This window comes from Amblyomma maculatum, chromosome 1 (genome assembly GCF_055883805.1).
Source record: "Amblyomma maculatum isolate TAMU_Amacu chromosome 1, ASM5588380v1, whole genome shotgun sequence".
Classification (NCBI taxonomy): Eukaryota; Metazoa; Arthropoda; class Arachnida; order Ixodida; family Ixodidae; genus Amblyomma; species Amblyomma maculatum.
Window position 1 is genome coordinate 249115892 of NC_139344.1, and position 18879 is coordinate 249134770.

At 41.3% G+C, this 18879-nt stretch overlaps 1 protein-coding gene across 1 annotated transcript in view; it reads right to left on the reverse strand.

The window, feature by feature from the left end:
* LOC146206191 (spermatogenesis-associated serine-rich protein 2-like) overlaps positions 1-18879 on the reverse strand; it is a 43813-nt gene that overhangs the window by 11930 nt on the left and 13004 nt on the right. The window contains exons 6-14 of the mRNA XM_084590819.1: positions 18637-18787; positions 17191-17309; positions 16486-16615; positions 11675-11733; positions 9964-10073; positions 7455-7535; positions 5906-5927; positions 5699-5824; positions 3435-3484 (exon numbers count right to left, since the gene is read on the reverse strand). Of these exons, the coding sequence (XP_084446945.1) occupies positions 3435-3484; positions 5699-5824; positions 5906-5927; positions 7455-7535; positions 9964-10073; positions 11675-11733; positions 16486-16615; positions 17191-17309; positions 18637-18787 (848 nt within the window). The remainder of the gene's footprint in view (positions 1-3434; positions 3485-5698; positions 5825-5905; positions 5928-7454; positions 7536-9963; positions 10074-11674; positions 11734-16485; positions 16616-17190; positions 17310-18636; positions 18788-18879) is intronic.

Consider the following 18879-nt stretch of genomic DNA (forward strand, 5'->3'; position numbering starts at 1 on the left):
ACATGAGGATAAGACCTCAGAGAACTGCCTTTAGAGTGCATGACCACTGCGCACCATGCAACACTGGCCTAAAAGGTTACAGCAGTGAGATTCGCACCATATATGACCTTTACAAAAGCACAGTTTTCCACACTGTTTGAAACTGCCACCTCTGCCCATTTACAGTCTCAGTAGCACCCCTGTTTTTAAGCTGTCTGAAACACCAGTTGACATTCCAAGCAGATGATGAACACAGGAAAATGAAAGGCCTCAAGAGCGTTGTGTCTGCACTGGCAAAAATTGATATACAGCGCTGAATTAACTCCAAATTCATCAGCCAGAAGGATTTGAGGGCTCCGACATCATTATTACAAACTATGTGTTTACCTTGAAGTACCAAGACACCACACCAAGTTTCTAAATGTACACGAATGCTGGCTCAGTACAAACAACACATTCCAACAGACATTTCTGCACCTTTTGGCGCGGAAGTAGTGCCCCTGTGCCACATGCTAACTGGGCCTCTCAAACCAAATTTTCACGAGCGGCTAAGAGACACCGATCAATGCAAAATCCCAGGGTTACCAAAAAGGTGCCAGACATTAGGAAATTGCTCTGATTGGTGTCTTTAGCATTGGGCAGCTACTCAGGGAGCAAAATATGCACAATACCTACTGAAAGAATGCACTGGTGCAAGGCCACAAGACAATAAGAGACCAGTTCAGCAAACTTTCAGATGCAAGATTACCAGCATAAGTATCAAAATCTGCCCAGCTTTATTATTAAGCAGTTTTACTATATTCAGGCAGATTACGTTTATTCCCAGCTACAGCCTTACCACTTTTTAGAAAGCATAACCACACATGCATAAAATAATAATCATGATATGCATGATGATCAGGGTGTCTACCAAAATGATGTTTCCTAATTCCCTGAGTTTTCCAGGTTTTCCCTGAGTGCATTTGTAAAATTCCCCAATGACACTTTGTTTTATGCTAAAACGGGTTGACACAATGCTGCCTGATGCTATCCCTCTCCAGTAAGCTTGTTAAGGGGGGGACTGGCTCTTAAAGCTATTTTTCCTAATTAAGAAACTTGGTATTTTGATTCAGTTTCTTGCACCAATTTCAAATATGTCACTATTTTTCCAATTGGCCAATTAGTTCATAATTTGCAAAAACAATGAAAAAATAACCACACTACAAAAAATTCACATGAAAACTTTAGAAAGCATAAGGAATATAATGTTAGGAGCACTTTTTTCATATAATGAATATTAGCAATTTTATAGCAGTTTAAAGTCCACTGTTACAAACGTGGGTGCCCTACTGTCTGAAAAACTTTTGAAATGTAAATTGCAAAATCTGTTTTTAACATTGTGCGCTTTGCACTTTTAGCTACATGCTACAACAAAAATTATGGTTCTACCTCCATTAAAGGCAGAGACATCGCTTCCACAAATGAGCAAGCAGTCAAGAATGGGTGTTTTGAGAAAACGAGAAAAAGATTACTCTCTTTTAGAACTATTTTTTTTAATTTATGGTCTTGGATCACAAATGACTGCAATAAAGCATAAATGAGCATTCTAGGCTGATTTGGAAGAAAGTCATGGCTTGGCAAATGTGGCAAAGAAAAAGCTCATTTTGGCGACTGGGACAAAAGATTTATTTTGATAATTTTGGAAAAAAAAAGCAGTGGTTAAAAAGCCATGCTGCTGCAAAACTTATATGAGTTTATCTTTCTGGCAAAAAGAAAAAAATTATAGCAATAACTGCTATAGAAGCCGAGACATCGCTTCTCCAATATGGTGACTGTGTCCAAAATTTGAGAAATTTTGAGAAATCTGTGATAAACGTTATGCATATTTTTTAATTACCAAGGCTAACAGCAAGTCAATAAAATGAGTTATGACTGGTTTTTGGTGTGAATGCACCATTTCCCGTCGAGATAATTGTGCCTGCATCTCTAAAGAAAATTTATTTCGAAATGATTTGCGATTCCGCATGCCCTGCGTGATGCCGTTTCGAGACCGCCGCTGTCGCCACGCCGCTACCATTTCCGAGCGTTCGACCTGTCCCGTCCATGAAAACTGCTTAGGTATCACTTTTTCATCTGCATCGTCATGGTTACGATGCTCGTACGCAAAAGAATTGCCTTGAGGAAATTGTACGCTCTCCTGTTTGTCGTGCCGAGCGCCACCGGCAACGCCGTTATCCGACCGTTACCGGCCCATTGTGCAGCGTCGGCGCTTCATCACCGATTGCTGATAACATGATGGCGCGTTGTCGAGTCTCCGTCGCGCCTATCTTTACCTTTCTTCGCCTTTTAGACCAGTATAAAGCTTGAACCTAAATTTTCTGCGTTTTACGCCATCACAAAGTCACAGTTCGGCCAAAGTCCGCCTCTGCTCTCGCACTGACAAGGGGACAAAAACGAAGAAGGCCTCAGCGGCCGCCGGAGCCCGAAGCTGAGCCACTGCGCCGCTTGCATCCCCTCATCACGGGTGCTATTAGTGCTACCGCGTGCGTGCACCCCCTAGAGTGAATATGGACGCTTCGATCAAGGCCGTGAGCAGGGAGAAAGGATGCTGTCTATCGAAAAACATAACAAAACAAGGGGAGGCCAGTGGCCCGTTGAACGGCGCACAGGGGAAACTTAGAAAGCGCTTGCTCTGCCGTGGGCCACAGCTCCGGGGTCCACTATCGGTGCGCCTCGAAACTCGAAACGGCGCAATGCTTTATCGTGGTGTACAATCTTGCAACACCAGCCCGCTTTGTTTACACGAGCCAGTATTATCGCACTTTAGTAGAACTGCAGTTAATTTTCCCTGATATAGGCACGAATTCCCAGAGTTTTCCCTGAGTTTTTCCAGATTATCCAGATTCCCTGAGAATTCCCGGTTGGTAAACACCCTGATGATGCTTAACCAAAACAACTGCATATTCACATTCCTATTAATAATTTGAGTGCCTTCAATATCTTTAAAGTTAACACATCTGCCATGAAGAGCTTACACCTTACAGTTAACTCATGTCCAGTTGCTTCATGCTTGGTTGTAGCACATGCATTCCTATACACTCTAACTGAGCTAAGGAGACAGAAAATTTTTAAAGAAATTCAGAAGACAAGCAAAGGTGCAACCAGTGTTTTAAACTTCAAATTTTAAGGCAATTAACTCATCACCAACATACTAACCAAGAAATTACTTATGACATGCTCTTAGCCTGACATGTATATAATTAATCATTGAGGATTACCGTGTGATCAGAGAGAAAATGTTGGTTTTGTGGTGCAAAGGATCATGTGCGCACGTCTTACTGGAAAAAACTTCTGCGAGCGCGCACGTTTGGAGACAGCATATATGTGCTGTCCACAAATTAAACCTTTCCCAATCATTACATACAAAAGAAGGGCAATACACTAGTATCAGCATGCAAAAACCTAAACTTATATACCTCAAACTTTCTTCCTCCATACTCCTCTTCTTTCATGGTGTCATAAGAGTCTGTTGAAAACCGAAAAAAGAAAAGAATCCTCAAGTCACACACATATAAGGAAATACGGTATTTACGAGCATAATGAACCTGCTCGTAAATAAATGCACCCCATCCTTATAACACACTGTCTGATGATGACATTAGGTACTAGCAGGTGATGTCCTTGCTGCAAAGGATGGATTGTCACCACTTTGAAGTGAATAGCAGTGCAGCATATTCTCTGGAAACTGTGACCAAAAAATCTGTGTTGACATACACATTTTACTAATTGGCTGTGCATTGGATTCTACTGGCCTAAGTAAGTGCCACAGTGAAAGTTCATTAATTCGAACTTCAGTAATTAGAATTTCTGAACAATTTGAACTGTACTTCTGATCTTGTCAAGCCTCATAGAAGTCTATGTGGACAAAAAAAAAAAAAAACGTCAATTCGAACACGAATCAGTTCTACCAAAGATACAAATTTTACATCCTAAAAGTTTGAAAAAAAAAAAACCTCGTACTATATGCGGGTTTTTACGGCAATTTGAATCGTGTGCTAGGCCTGGGCAAACTGCGTCCTCATTTATGCCCAGAGAAAAGCCCCAGTGACGCCGCGGTCTAGTCACGAGGCCTTCAAAATAAGGACGGACGGTAAAATCAAACGAAACCATGAAGGAATGGGATGAAACAAAATTGGCACCATGAACAGTGTGGCAGCCCTGGTGGCAGCTGTCTCCTCTCTCTGTTCTATGTGGCCTCCGACACTTGTAACTGAAACCTTGTCAATTCAATCTCTGTTAATTCAGAAAAATATGCGTAAATCTGTCGGCAAGATTCTGGCCATCACCCATGTAAGCCTACGGCATTGGATGGGCGCTACAGTCTTAGGCAGGCTACATCCAGGCATAATCAGCACAGTAAGCGACTGTCAGAGTATCCCTACTTAAACCGGAACAGAGTCAACCATGCACCTATATGTGCACATAACTGCAGGTGTGAAACAAAAACAGATGGCCTTGTCTTTCAAAATGGGCCGACCACACAGTTTCAGTTTAGTTCTATGAGCTTTAGCCCATGGCTGCAATGGCGATCGGCTACATATCAGCCTGACAACAACCAAGCACAGCTAATGATATAGTTTTGGACAGTCATTAGCAGAGCTGCAGTTTTCAATTCCACTCATGTGGTTCTTCCACTGCACCACAACTGTGCACTCTCATTGTTAACATGTTGTGCAGTGAAGCCTCCTACGACGCAGGCTGCTTGTGAGGGGGTACCATTGCGCTATCACACTGCACGGTGAAAGACGGAGGGGAGGTATTTGCCACTTTTGAGCAGTTCTACTTTGACAGTCCTGACAGTGCATACACATTGAAGCATCGATGAAAATGTGCAAAACAGTCACTGTTTCCAAAGCAGGCCAACCACTGCCTAGTCCTTCACTAAATAGATCTGCTGCAATGCAAGTGGCTTCTGTGTTTTTTCAAGGTAATTCAATAAGTTTAGCTTTATTTTTCTGGTCCCATAAAGCTTGAGTTAGCGAGCTTTTACTGTAAATGATTTTGTGGTGTGATCTACTGGTGGTAGCTCAGAACTAATAGAAATTTTAAGCTATATCTCTTGAATTGTGCCTACAGTAATTTGCTTAGTAGTGCCAAAATTGAATGAGAAAACTTTGTTATGAATGACAGAACCCCCATCAGTCAGATGCGCTTCCAGCAGATGACACAGTAGCAAATGTGCTACTGTTCTATGACTGCATGAGACTTGGTAGTGGCTGTGCCTACAGAGCTTTGATGTCATAGCTCATGGAAGTTGAAAATAAAACCCTAGAAGTGCTGACAAATCAAAGTGAACTGCAGCATATCGTCTCCTGCTCTGCTGATCCTAAGAACCCATGTAGTGTTATCAGCAAAAATGATACAGCCTAAAACTTGGTGCATACACCCTTTTAAACGTGTAGCCACACATGACTCTTGGCTAATTGGCATGGAAGTGCCTTACTAAAATGGCCTGGGTGCTAGCCCTGAAGCAGGATGAATTTAATTAGAAGACTCAATCTCAAAGAACAAAATTAACTTCCTACATAGTCATCCTATAATGCCAAAGTAACAAGCCTTTTCTTTACGAACCTTCTGCAACAAGCATAGAAGTGCAATATTTGCACGCTAGAAGAAGGGATTGCTGTGGCTTTGATTGAGATGACAATATGGGTACTAGTGGAACTAAATTGCCACTTACAATACTGGCTCCGGTAAACCGGGCTTGACGTGACAGAAGGCTGGTATCCAGAATCGTGGTAGGTTGAACTGGCCACGGAAGAGAGTGACAGCCGCCGCGACGTGTATGGATCACGCACATGGACCACTGCAGAAGGAGAGGAACTCATGAGCACACCAACACAGCTGAAACGATGATAAGTTTGTGAGGAATAGAATAGCTACTTGCCTTGACCAAAGTCCTTAATTTCCTGAAAAAAAAAAAAAAGAAAGCAAGCAAAAAAAATATTTATACACTGACAAAACAATATAGTCATTCATGAGCTGCTTAACAGAAATGTAGCGAAAAGACAGGATAAAGAAAGATAAGGAGGCAGACGGTCCTCAATTCGCTATGTTTCTATTGAGCATCATGTCTCACCAAGTGGCCACATAGTATAACTCTGTTGGATTATTGAGCTGCCCCTCATATAAATAGCAACAAACTGCATGCGGCATAGTGATCAGAGACAAGGGAAGTAAGCATGCTCTAAGAATTCAGTGTTATTGTCAAAAGACTTAAATCAGTTGGGTAAATAAGGGCTGCTCAGGAAGGTTTTGTAGAATTGAGGTGTGGCTATCATACTATGCAGTAGTTATTTTGAAAAGTACCAAAGCCTCTGAGGTCACGTCGCACTCCTTTGTTTCTTTGAATTCAAAATGCCGGCTACTGCACATACAACAAAGCCAACGCTCCCGGTGTGCCATAAATACCAGTCAAAATGTCAACACAGGTGAAAAAGAGCACGTTTAAATTTATAGGACCAACAAAGTGCCTAAACCCCTTTCTCACCAGCAAGTTTCAATCAGAGCCACTAAATAAAACGTCTATTACATATGACCTTCAATATTGGGCAGCAAGCAGCTTTGACATTTACACCTGTACAAAAAACAACATTAAGAATAAAAACTCCATGTCTGCCCCACTAACCCCTAAAAGAAAATGACATCTGGCAACTTTCAAAGCAACAGCACAAATGCACAAAACGAAAATTAGAAGGCGACCGATACAGTTGCCACAAACTTATGTGCTAGCTGGCTACTTAACTTGCCTCCCTAGATGTCACTGGAGAACAAGAAGGCCAAGTGCACGGCTACCACTGAAATCCACAACACATTCGAAAGTGAAAACAACCGAGCCGCACCATTGTGGTTCGCCTGCCTCCTGTGTCTGGTGGCCTTGGCTTGGCAGGCAAGCACTTCTCAATCCTAACATTTTCATTTCATCTTCACGGAACTACAAGCTTACAGGTCAGCTTTTCAGAAGCATGAAACCCTGTATCCTCGCATAAGTATCGCTTGCACACAAGTTCGCTGTGGCATATGAAATTATTCTTGATTTTGACATCATAAAGTCCGGAAACCACCAAAGATGCACTAACACCAATCTCTGTATAATTGTGTTATGCACTAAACCAAAAGAACTTCCACCTTGACTGCTATTTTGCAAAGTTCTGCTGGTGACGAAAAAAAGATGCCTTGAATTGCACTATTCCAGAACTATAATAAATAATGCTCACTGCTTTCCCCCGACTACTAACTCCCCAGCTTTGAGGACACAGCTTTGCTAGGTATAATCTGTCTGTAAAAACCAAGAAATTTCATTCATCACACTCTCAATGCCCCATTGCATTCACATGCTTTAGCTCAGAGATAGCTTACAATACGAGACACACTTATAATGGCTTTCTCAAAATATTCAAGGAGCAAGTGTACCCCTAAATAGAGCTGCTTCTCACCTTTTCTATCTTGTCCTTTGAGCACACAAATCTTGCAGTTTTGCCAAGTTCCTCGTCATACTTGCGCTCAACTACAAAGTGCTGAAAAAAAATTTGAACAGTGTTTAACTCCAGTTGAGGTGCAAGGTAATCCAATGTGAAACGAGAATAGTAGGCTAGCATTACTTCAGCATAAACGGGTAACTTGTGCGCTGCCGTCCCGCGCCTGAGCTGGACGCCACATAACGGTTTACAGCAACCAGAGGATTGTGTGGGCCAGGAAGAATGTGAGCTGCTCTTCTCATGGAAGGGGAGCAAACCAGTACCGGCATATGAAAGTGCTTGGCCCTATTGGACACCAGGTGTGGGGTGGCATTAGATGCACAAGCGTAGAGCGCATTCACTTTGTGGGGCGACCTCGAAATGCAATGCAAATAAATATTAATGGCAAGCTCTCTTCACTCTCATTTTCGCTATCCTGAGATTATACTTCATATTATGTGTGGGTCCTTATTATATATGGTTTTTACAGTATTGCTCATATCAAACTGTTTTGAATATCCCCTTTAATATATCACAAAATGTACAGTAGTGTTTTCAAAGAGCTTCCAGACAGGCTAGATGGTTGAGGTTTTCAGGAATCCCTACAGCGCATACAAAAGACAAACACAGAAGAGTACCGGTCCTGTTGTCTTTCTCTTTTGTTTGTTTGCTTTGTGGAGTTTAAGGTTCCAAAGTGACTCAGGATTTAAGGGATGCTGTAGAGGAAGGCTCCAGATAATTTTCACCACCTGGAGTTCTTTCATGTGCACTTACATCGCACAGCACACAGGCACATTGAGCACTGAGCCAGGTCAGCTGTGCAGAGTTAGGCGCATGGTATCATTGTCAACGCTCTAAAACCGTGTGACAAGGTGGTCAGTGCAGCTTGTGCTTGAAGGTCGCCTTCTGTCCAGGGTGCTTATTTTCAACGCGACATTGCTGTCGTGCGGGGAAGTCAGCACTGCCTACCCGAGTTATGTGTTGAAAGCAAGCCTAGCTGACCAAGGCTTGCAATGACTCTCGCATGGCCTACTCTGTTGCAGAAGGAGAGACAGCAGTACCAGAATAAGACCCCTTATGATTGGCGAATTCTCCTGCAAATGCACCGTTTGTTGCAGATTCGATGCAAGACACAGTGCAAGAATATATAGGTGTTGACATTCGCGACTCGTCGAGGTAGAGAATGTGCACAGATAATGCTTGAGCTCTAGTGTGTGTGTGCAGATTGCAGCTGTGGGGGTATGGCATGGCAGTACTGTGGTGCAGAGCAGCAGAGGATTCGACATATGAAGCTAAGCGCTGTGTCCTGCTTTGTATCACAAGAACAATGCATGAGCATGTTCACACAGCACTGCCGACTGATGAGCCTGCAACTCATACTTTTTTGGAACGCTGACAGATTGTGCTATAAGCAGAAGGCTCGCCTGATGAACAAGTTCTAGTTGCTTCTGAGTGGAGTGTGAACACCTAAATAAATCTTACATCATCACACAAAGTGAGCTAGGCTTAGTGACACCCAGCGAAAGGTATACTGCCTATGTTGCCCATGGGCACCATATTGCTGAGAGAAATGTGCATAGATGCGCCATATGTTTATAGTCAAGCCCTTATAATGGCCCCACTTAAGACAAATGCTCGCTTATGACGAACAAGTCCGGTGTGACCATCAAAATATACATTAGGGTTATGGCACTCTGTCTTAGCTACAACAAACATCCGTGAGCCTAGCCAGTGAATGCCTTAGTGCTGCGGACTACTTTCCATGTGGTGAGAGCCGCAGACCCTGTGCCGACAATAGGCTTTCCCGATTCTCCCGTGGCGGCCCGGTTGCATCTCGATGGAGGCAAACGGGAGTGGCGATATGGCGAAGAGCGCGTCACCGAAACAAAAAATAAAAATGCTAGCAGAGTCTAGCTAGAGCCACGTGTGCTGCCTAGCATGCGTGAGCCACATGAACACGCAGGCTCGCAGGTCGAAGAGAAGCCCGAAAGTGACACCTCATTCCCCACTGGACCCGATCTGGCACGTCGACTTGCCAGGTCAGATATGATCACTTGCCTGCTTTTCCCGGCCAAATAGCTGCCGGAAACGTGGAGGCTAACGAGAGCTATGGAATGAAAAATGGTAGGTGTAATGTTAAGAGATAGGAAAGGTGCAGAGTGGGTCAGGCAAATAACTCATGTTACTGACATTCTTGTCGAAATCAATAAAAAGAAATGGGTGTGTGCAGGACATGTAGTGTGAAGAGAGGATAACCAATAGTAGCTAATAACAGTAACCATTTGGATATCAAGGGAAGAAAAGCGCAGTCAAGTGGATGGAGGTGAAGAAGTTCGCAGGGGTTGAGTGGATGAAGCTAGCACAGGACCGGCTTAATTGGAGGAATATGGGAGAGGCCTTTGCCCTGCAGTGGGTATAGTGATGATATTCCACAATCAAACATTTTTACAACAAAAGTTGGACACACAATTAGACAAGCAGCTCTTACCTTGATGTCATCACGTAGCTCAGTCAGACCCTGTTCAGACAGCGTGTAAGCACTTTCACTGCGTGTCTTCAGTTCAGCAGCCAACTTCTGGCGCTGCTGAAGCATTGAACCTGTGCAGGAGGAGCAGTGTCAACAACATAAATGAGCCTTGCTTGCACTGCACTGCCCAATGGTACACTGGAGCTGAAATTTTCAGCTGAGAACTTAAAAGTTAGAGCCAGTTAGAGCCAGCACTCATTCTATTCAGGAAGGATGGTTGCAGCGAGCTCGCTGCAACCATCGCCAACATAGCCTACCGCTGCAACCGGGCCATCAAGTCACGGCCGCAGCTGATTTCATTCGCTCAAACTAGGATTGAGAGCTGCATAGTGGCGGTGTGCGAGCGCACTAGTCATGATTGTTTTTGTATTTTGTGGCTTTCTCTGGAGCCCGGGGAAAAAAGAAAAGATTTACGTGAGGCTTTCTTTATCACAAATAACAGAATCAAATCAAGTAAAACTTATCTTTGGCAGAAAACTGAATGCAGGTGCGACAGTATAGACGAGGGTCCGTAAGTCACAGGGTTACTTGTAACATGTTAGGAGTGACACTAACAGCAGAGAGAATAGAGCAATTATTTCCAAAAGGGAACAACACAAATAAAAAAAAAAGCCAACACACTACCTCGAGCAAGCAAGAAATCTTCAAGTGCATTTTTAAGATGATACACAAGTGTCGAATGAAATTTGGGTTTTAAAGAGGGTGATATACAATTCCAAAATGAAGTGGCTGAAATGATGTTTTAGCACAACTGGTGCAAAATTTCGGAATAAGAAAATTATTCCATGGAGTCAGCAAACAGAGTGAAGTTACCATTAATGAAATAGCTGGAGTCAATGAACTGGCAAGGAATGCAATTATTAATTTGAAGAAAAAACGCCTAATGTACCTCTTCTCTTGGAAGAAGGCAGCTGAGCAGAGCCTAATGTACACTGAAATAAGCTATGAACTGGTAATATTCAACTGTTTTGAAGTAACGATGCAGCAATGGTGGAACTATATGTATTAGTGGCAATACGGATGGTCTGGCTTTCGATATATTGCACATATGAAATATGAATTGGGTAAGTGTTTCCCCAAGTAACAACACCATAACTGGTGTGGCTATGTACAAATGCCAAGTACAGTGATAGCAGTGTGTGCTGAGGAAAATAAGGGCGAGCTTTGATCAGCGCATGAATACCAAATGCACACTGCTTTGTCAGATGAGTGATGCGGCATGAAAGCTTTAGTGCAAGGTCTGAAATAATACCTAGAAAATCAGTGCACTGAGAGGGAACAATTTTGTATGGATCAAGGAATAAAGTAGGACCGAAACTAACCGACTTATGGCTACTCCTGAACAGCATGAACCGAGTCTTAGCTGGAATGGTGATCAACTGATTATGGGCGTTTCTGAAGGTGATCTCCAACTTGCAAACCACATTTATTGTATAAACATCAATATTTAGTAATTTAGAAAAATCAACTTAATTACCTATCAATTGCAGGACAAAGAAAGTCCTGTGGTTTGCAAGACAGCTGACAGCTGTATCTGAAATATCTCATCTTCTATAGTCCTTAGCTGAAGTTAACTGGGACATCCAGCATAAACTATGCAGGCAAACTTCCAAAGAACTCAAAGAAACTTCCCACAAAAGTAAAAGTAATGTCAAAATGTTGAAATACTTACGAGCATCGGTCCTCACTTTTTCCATCTCATCCTCTAGCTGCGCCTGTCGGTCATTCAAGCTGCACAAAATTTGAATAAGGCCATGTTACCTCTTGCTACCTGCCAGCCACTCAATATAATGTCATACAATCTGCAAATCCATGCATACGCTATCTTCGAGTCAACGGTACTTACAAGTAACACTGCACACCTAATTTCATTGCACTCAGTACGCACAATGCATAATATTTTCCCGGTATGGGCCCTCAGTTTCCTAGTTTTGGTCTTTTCCAAGCTCAAATTTGTGTACAGATAGGGTTACTCACTCACTGTTAGTTTTTTCTTCTTTCCATAAAGTGATGCCACTTTTACAGAAAAGACAATATGCTAGAGGTATTTTTGTAGGATGCATAAAATGCTGAACTTTTACCCATTATTTTCATAAAAGAAATGAAAGTACTAACTACAAAATGAGATTTTCTTATTACTGTCAGTTTGGTGAATATATTTGCATTTGCTGAGCTGTGCCTGTGTGTCTCTGTGCCTGTCTTTGTAGACTGCAGTCACATTTATCAAACATCAAAAGCAATCATTTTAAATGCACAAGCACTGAAGCAGGGATTTGTTAGCCTGGGCAGCATTTAATACAATAATGATAGTGTGATGTCTGGTCGGTATCGTTCTGGCCTCCGGCTTCTAAACTTATCCTCAAATCAAGCCGCATCATAAATAACAAGCATTCGATAAGGTTTAATATCATCAGTAAATTGAAAATACCTCACTGGAATAAGAATGACAACCATTTATTTTTATTTGATGTCTTCATCTTCAGCTTTGTGCACCAGGGAACTACCTTTTCAGCAGGTGTACTTTTAGGCATTAAATAAGGTTCCACCAAAGTGATAAGGAATTTGAAAAATCGGGTTAGAAGAGGTTTTACCTGAAAATGAAGGGTTAATTATATTCCACATATGGCAGGTAATAATAGATGCACCCAATTTTAGACTTTGTGAAAACCTACCAGAATGATGAAGTCTTTCTGGAGGTTAGGTTTCACTGGAGTGCGTCAGGCAGGAATTTTATATCTGTTCTGCCGCATACTGTCAATCAGGTCAATACATTCAGCATAACTCATTTCCACACGCATCAGACAGAAATGCAGTGGCTATTTATTTGCATCCTTTGGATCAATATGCCACGCGATTTTTATTTAGCGCTTACAGGCCTTTATTTTGAGGCCTGCAAGACAGACTGTGTAATCTATGCAGGTGGACTGTACAACAAGGTAGACAACATATTCGTGACAGGGGATAATGATTAAATGATTAATCTACCAAACAGCTTTTCTATGTGCGACCTTAAGGGGCAATATTATATTTCAATATTCAAGGCCATCAACACTGAAGGAAAGCCTAGTTTCAGATTTAACTCGCAATATGGTGCAAAATATTGAACATCAAAAATATGCATATGAAAGCCAAAATCATATTAACTACTTCTATATCATCAAATACACAAACAACATCTGTATTTGATGAATAAGGAATGTGAGAGACAATTTTATAAATGTACAATGTAAAAAAGTCAACTCAACAAGCTTTCAAAGGCATATTTTTGAAATTCAGTATCTCAAACCACATTGCTGATTAAAAACAATTAAGAAATGGGCTCAAGTTTGATGCTGACAGCCTTGAATATTCAATATGTCTTGTCATTCCTTTTTGCAAAGCTATAAATGTTGTACTGTCTCTAAAAACTGGACTACATTTCGAGATGAACTCAAAAGACTACAAGAAAGATATATAAAGAAAAAGTGCCTTCACATTACAGATAATCAGCCATGGCTCTCAAGAGATATAAAACGTTCCCTAAATAAAAAGAAACGGTTGTACCGCAAAGCCTCACGTAGTCAGACTGACGCTGACTGGTCCGAATATTTAGATTTTGCAAAGGTATGCAAACAAGAAATTGAGAAGGCCAAAGACAACTTTTATAACACTGATATGCCAAACTTTTTGCGTACCAATCCACAAAAATTTTGGAGGGTCATTTAACCTGCGTCTTCGAGGGAACTTCCGAACCTTAAACATGATTCTGGTATTTATTTAGAGCCCAAGGAAGTTGCACGCGAACTCAATGATTACTTTTGTAGTGTTTATCAGGACGAATCAACCACATGTTCACCTAGCTTATGTTCTCATACTACAACCCTCACGCCTAGCATTACCATAAACACAGGAGGTGTTCTTAAAGCGATTGAACGGTTGCCATCGTACTGCAGCCCTGGGCCTGATAATATCACTGCCAAGCTGCTAAAGATTACAAAACTCAATTCAGCAAAAATTCTTGCTTGCATTTTTCAGCAATCGCTTGATGAAGCACACGTTCCAGATGACTGGAAAATTGCCTACGTAGTTCCCGTGTATAAGACAGGTGATAGGAATAATAAAACTAATTATAGGCCCATATCTCTTACATCTATAGCATGCAAATTACTTGTGCATATTCTATCTTCCCAAATGATAAATTTTCTCATCAGTGAGGACATACTTTTTGCTAACCAGCATGGTTTTCAGCGTGGGCGGTCGTGTGAAACCCAGCTCTTTGAGCTAACCACAGACATCCACTACAGTGTACACAATTTAGAACAGATATTTATTGATTTCGAAAAAGCCTTTGATCGCGTAGCACATAAACGATTATTACTTAAAATGAGGCACATTAACATTAATAGCACAGTGGTTAATTGGGTTGAGGAATATTTAAACAATAGGCGACAGGCCGTTAAAATAGAGCATGCCCTATCTTCATTTCAGGTAATAAAATCTGGTGTACCCCTGGGTTCCATCTTGGGGCCCACATTATTCCTGATCTACATAAATGATATCTCTCTTAACATTACTTCTTCGCTCAGATGGTTTGCAGATGATTGCATTATTTATCGCTCTGTGACTAACCTCACCGAATGTTTACAACTAGAAAATGACCTACAACGCCTAACCAAATGGTGCTCTGAATGGCAGATGACTATTAATATTAAAAAAATTAAACTTGTTCGTTTCACAACACGTAATCAAGCAATTTACTACACATATACGATTGATAATCTAGCCATTGAGAACACACCCAGTCACAAGTACTTAGGAGTATACCTGTCAGCCAACCTGTCTTGGAACTAGCACATTGAAACGCCATTGCAACAAAGACGCTAAACTTCTTGTTTATAACACAATCATACGCCCGAAACTCGAATATGCTTCGATTATCTGGAATCCTCATCAATCATACCTAATAGCTAAACCTGAATCTCTGCAAAACAAAGCTGCGCGTTTATTGCATGCAAATATTCCTCGTATTCTAGCATTTCTTTATTAAGCAAGAGTTAGGTCTCCGGCTTTTAGAGATTAGGCAAAAAATTAATCGCCTAATATTTTTCCACAAGCTTTACTATAACCCTTCAAATTACAGCATCGAGAAAATAAAACCAGCCACTCAAATCTTTCCTCGCCGCGACCATGATCACAAAGTGGAACCTTCTTTTGCGCGGACAAATTTGTTACAGTATTCATTCCTTCATCTCTCAATTAGTGAACGGAACAATCTAAATAAAAATATTGTTTGCCTTACAAACCATGAAAAATTTAGAGAAGCCTTGGAAACGATGTTCCCTGCTTAGTCGAAAATGCTTAATAAATTGAGAACTGCGCCTGTTATAAGTTTTTACGCTCGTTTATTTTTTTTTCTCTGATTTGTGCTCGTGTTGCCATTAATCTACGTATGTAATGTTGTTTGTAATTGTTTGTTAGTTCTGTATATCACTTTTTTTCATTTTTGCTTGTTAACATGTGATGACACTATGAAACGTTTTAACAATGTTTTTATGACTTCTCTCCCCCCCCCCCATGTAATGCCCCCTTGGGCCTTTAGGGCAGGGGTTCTCAAACTGGGTTCCGCGGGCTGTCTTCTTGTGTTCAGAGAGAATCCTCACAGCTCAGGGCAAGCACTGCTCTCAAAGAGAAATTTAATGGTGAAGGCTTGGTGACATTTTGTATGGGGACTGCTCCACTGTTTCCACGCCTCTTTGAAAGGGCAGTGGACGTTTTGCTTCCCTTTTCAACTACATATGCATGTGAACAGACATTTTCAGCCCTCGCCTATCTGAAGAACGAGCACAGGAGCAGTCTTGACCCGGTAGCTGATATGAGACTGGCTCTGAGTGCTACTGAGCCACGCTTTGACTTGCTCTTAAAAGGGAAGCAGTACCACCCATCACATTAGTATTTCTATTAATCTGTGGAATAAACATTTAACCTTTGCAACTCTCTCTTTGCAAAAATGCACTCGACAACATTGCTGGCAAGTGGAAGCACGAGGGGGGGGGGGGGGGGGGGGGGGGGCTTTTGAAGGCTTATTGAAGGCTTTTGGGGTTCCTCCAAGCAAAGAAGTTTGAGAACCCCTGCTTTAGGGTAATAAAATAAAATAATAATAATAAAAAAAAATGAAATGAAATATAATATTGCCCCTTAAAGCCAAAAAGGAAGTTCATTTAAATATACTTAATTTTAATCATCTAATCATTAATCATTAAGCTCTATGGTGTTATCCTTGCTGTATAACTCATCTGAACAGATTGCACAGATGTACTTCTCATTGTTTTTAAAATGCACCCCCCCCCCCCCCATCTGTAAACAAACAAACAAAAAATCCTGCAGCAATTTTTTTTATTTGCTTCCCACCATAACTACAAGTACAGAAAGGAAGAAGAAAACAATTGCTTTGGTTCTAAATATATTAAACCATTCATCTAGTACATGCTTGAAGACAATACTTACGCTTTTTGTACTTCCGAAAATGCAGCTTTGATTGCTTTCTCAGCTTTCGTGAGTTGCTCTTCCAACAGAACTTGCACCCTCTGAAGTGCTACAGTCTGGCGAGAAAGATCCTTCAGAGATTTCTCAAGGCCTGCAAAACAGACAGTGCAGCAATGGCAAGAAAATCAGGCGCATAATCCCTCCAGAGCCCCGAGCAGAAACACAAGCTCAAAAGTATCGTACCAAGTCCATCCTGGATAGCTTGTGTGCAAAAGCAAAGAAAGCAGAAATTAACCAAATAATAGTCAACCACCCACACACACACAAACACACCTAAGGAAGCAAGCACTTGGACCTTCCAAAAAAAAACTTAAGTCACAAGCACCATAAGTGTTGTGCACCTGTGTCATGTTAATAGAAAACAACAAAGCAATAACTTTCTTAACCACAAAAGAAGTCTATCCCATAATTCACAAGCATTCACAATGCACAAAATATGCAGTCTAAATAGGCCAAAAACTCAACATCATAATTACTGGCATCGAAACGCATAAATCCAGTCTTTTATGTGAGAAAATGCTTTTATCCTACAAGCAATCACATGCCACACATAAAACTGAATGACCTGAGCATAAGCATCATTCGAAAGGCAATATCCAGAATTGAAATCATTAAATCGAGCAACACAACACTGCATTCAACAAATAATGTGTCAGCTTTACTTACATGTTTTCTTCGGAAGGGTGCTACTACTGCCCGAGGATGTAGCACTCACTCCATAGCCATCCCCACATTTGACATCAGGGCTACTTTTAGAACGGCCACTGATGTGCGAATGCAAAGGCCTGTTACAGGCAAGAAAAAAAGAATATAAAAGAAGCTTTGACATTTAAGACATCCGCTCTTAAATATTTTCCAAAACATTGTAATGAAACCGGGCGAACAGTAATCATAAAGCGCATGCACAGTCGGTAAATGCACATGAAAAATCAGCCAAACTTACACTATCAGAAGCAAATTTACAAGCATGGCCAAATTAAGATGAACATAAAGTACATACAATCCAGAAACAGAGGAATAAACTGCCCCGGAGTGATTGCTTCAACCAGCAAGTGAAACCTTGCTATGCCATCATTTAACTGAAAGGGTGACATGCTTAAAATATGCTACATTTCTAGCAATTTCTAATGTCGAGAATTAAGTATAATTTGCGGCATTTAGTTAAACAAGCAGCAAAAATAAACTTAAGTGTGAAATCGTGACAGTATCAGCCAAAGCACTCAATAAACAACACAGAATAACACGTCTCGACCAGGTGCAAAATATTCTTGCAGCCAAACAAAGCTCAACATTCAAAAAGAGTAACGATGAATCATTTACAGTTGATCCTGGATATATATCGAATTATCGTTTATACTGAACTCTAAGGATATCCTCTTGAAAATTCCATGCAGAGGTATAGCAGTGCTGCTTGCATTTATTGAACTCTCGTTCAGCAGTATACATATTCAATTCTCGAACAGTGTGCTGTGCCCCTGCAAGAGACACTTTTCCTAATGGTGCTCACATAATCACCTTTCACGCATGGATCCAGGACCCCTACGTAGCTTTGTGCGCCTGCTAGCAGCACTAAGGCTGCAAAATTGTATGCATAGATGCCGGAATCAAAGGGGGGGTTAAATTCTCATGTGGAGGCTCAGCCTCCCACCTCTCACCTCACTTCCTGCCTTATTTGCATTTTTTTTTTTCTGCCGAAACCAAACTTCGGACCATCTCATTTACATAGAGCTGGCTTCTACCATGACGCCGTAGTGCGCAATTTTATGTTGACACTAATATGCATAACAATACCGGTTTGGAATATGTACGCGCCACACATGCAATACGTATGTGAGTAAATGGATTAAACAAGCTGTCCCCACACGAAGGGCAGCTTCCCTTTTTCACGCTTTTTTTTTCAAATGCATTCAAAGTAATTGCAAGTGCTGCAGAAATTGATAAGCAAATGACTTATGCTAACCTTAAATAAATTTATGCTGCTCAATGCGAAAAAATAATTTAGAAACTGTGGCAAGAATTTTAAATAAGCATTAAAAGAAATGCAAACAACAAAAACCATATTAAAGGTTTCTCGCTCATTGCACTAGCAAAGGATGGCCACTACAAACACACCTTCCTTTAGGTTCAATATCCACAACTTCTTCAAACTTGGGTTCATCCTCTAGGAAAGAGTCAGGTAGTGGCTCATCACCCCAGCCATAGGACACTGGAGAGTACTTCTCCACTTCACTACCATTTTGCTTGTAAGAGCTCAAAGGAGCATCTGAAAGTAAGCACACTAGTATGCCGTTACCACTCCAAAGCACAAAGGTCAGATGGGGGAAAAAAAAAATTGGTGTTTATCTTTCTTGTTTT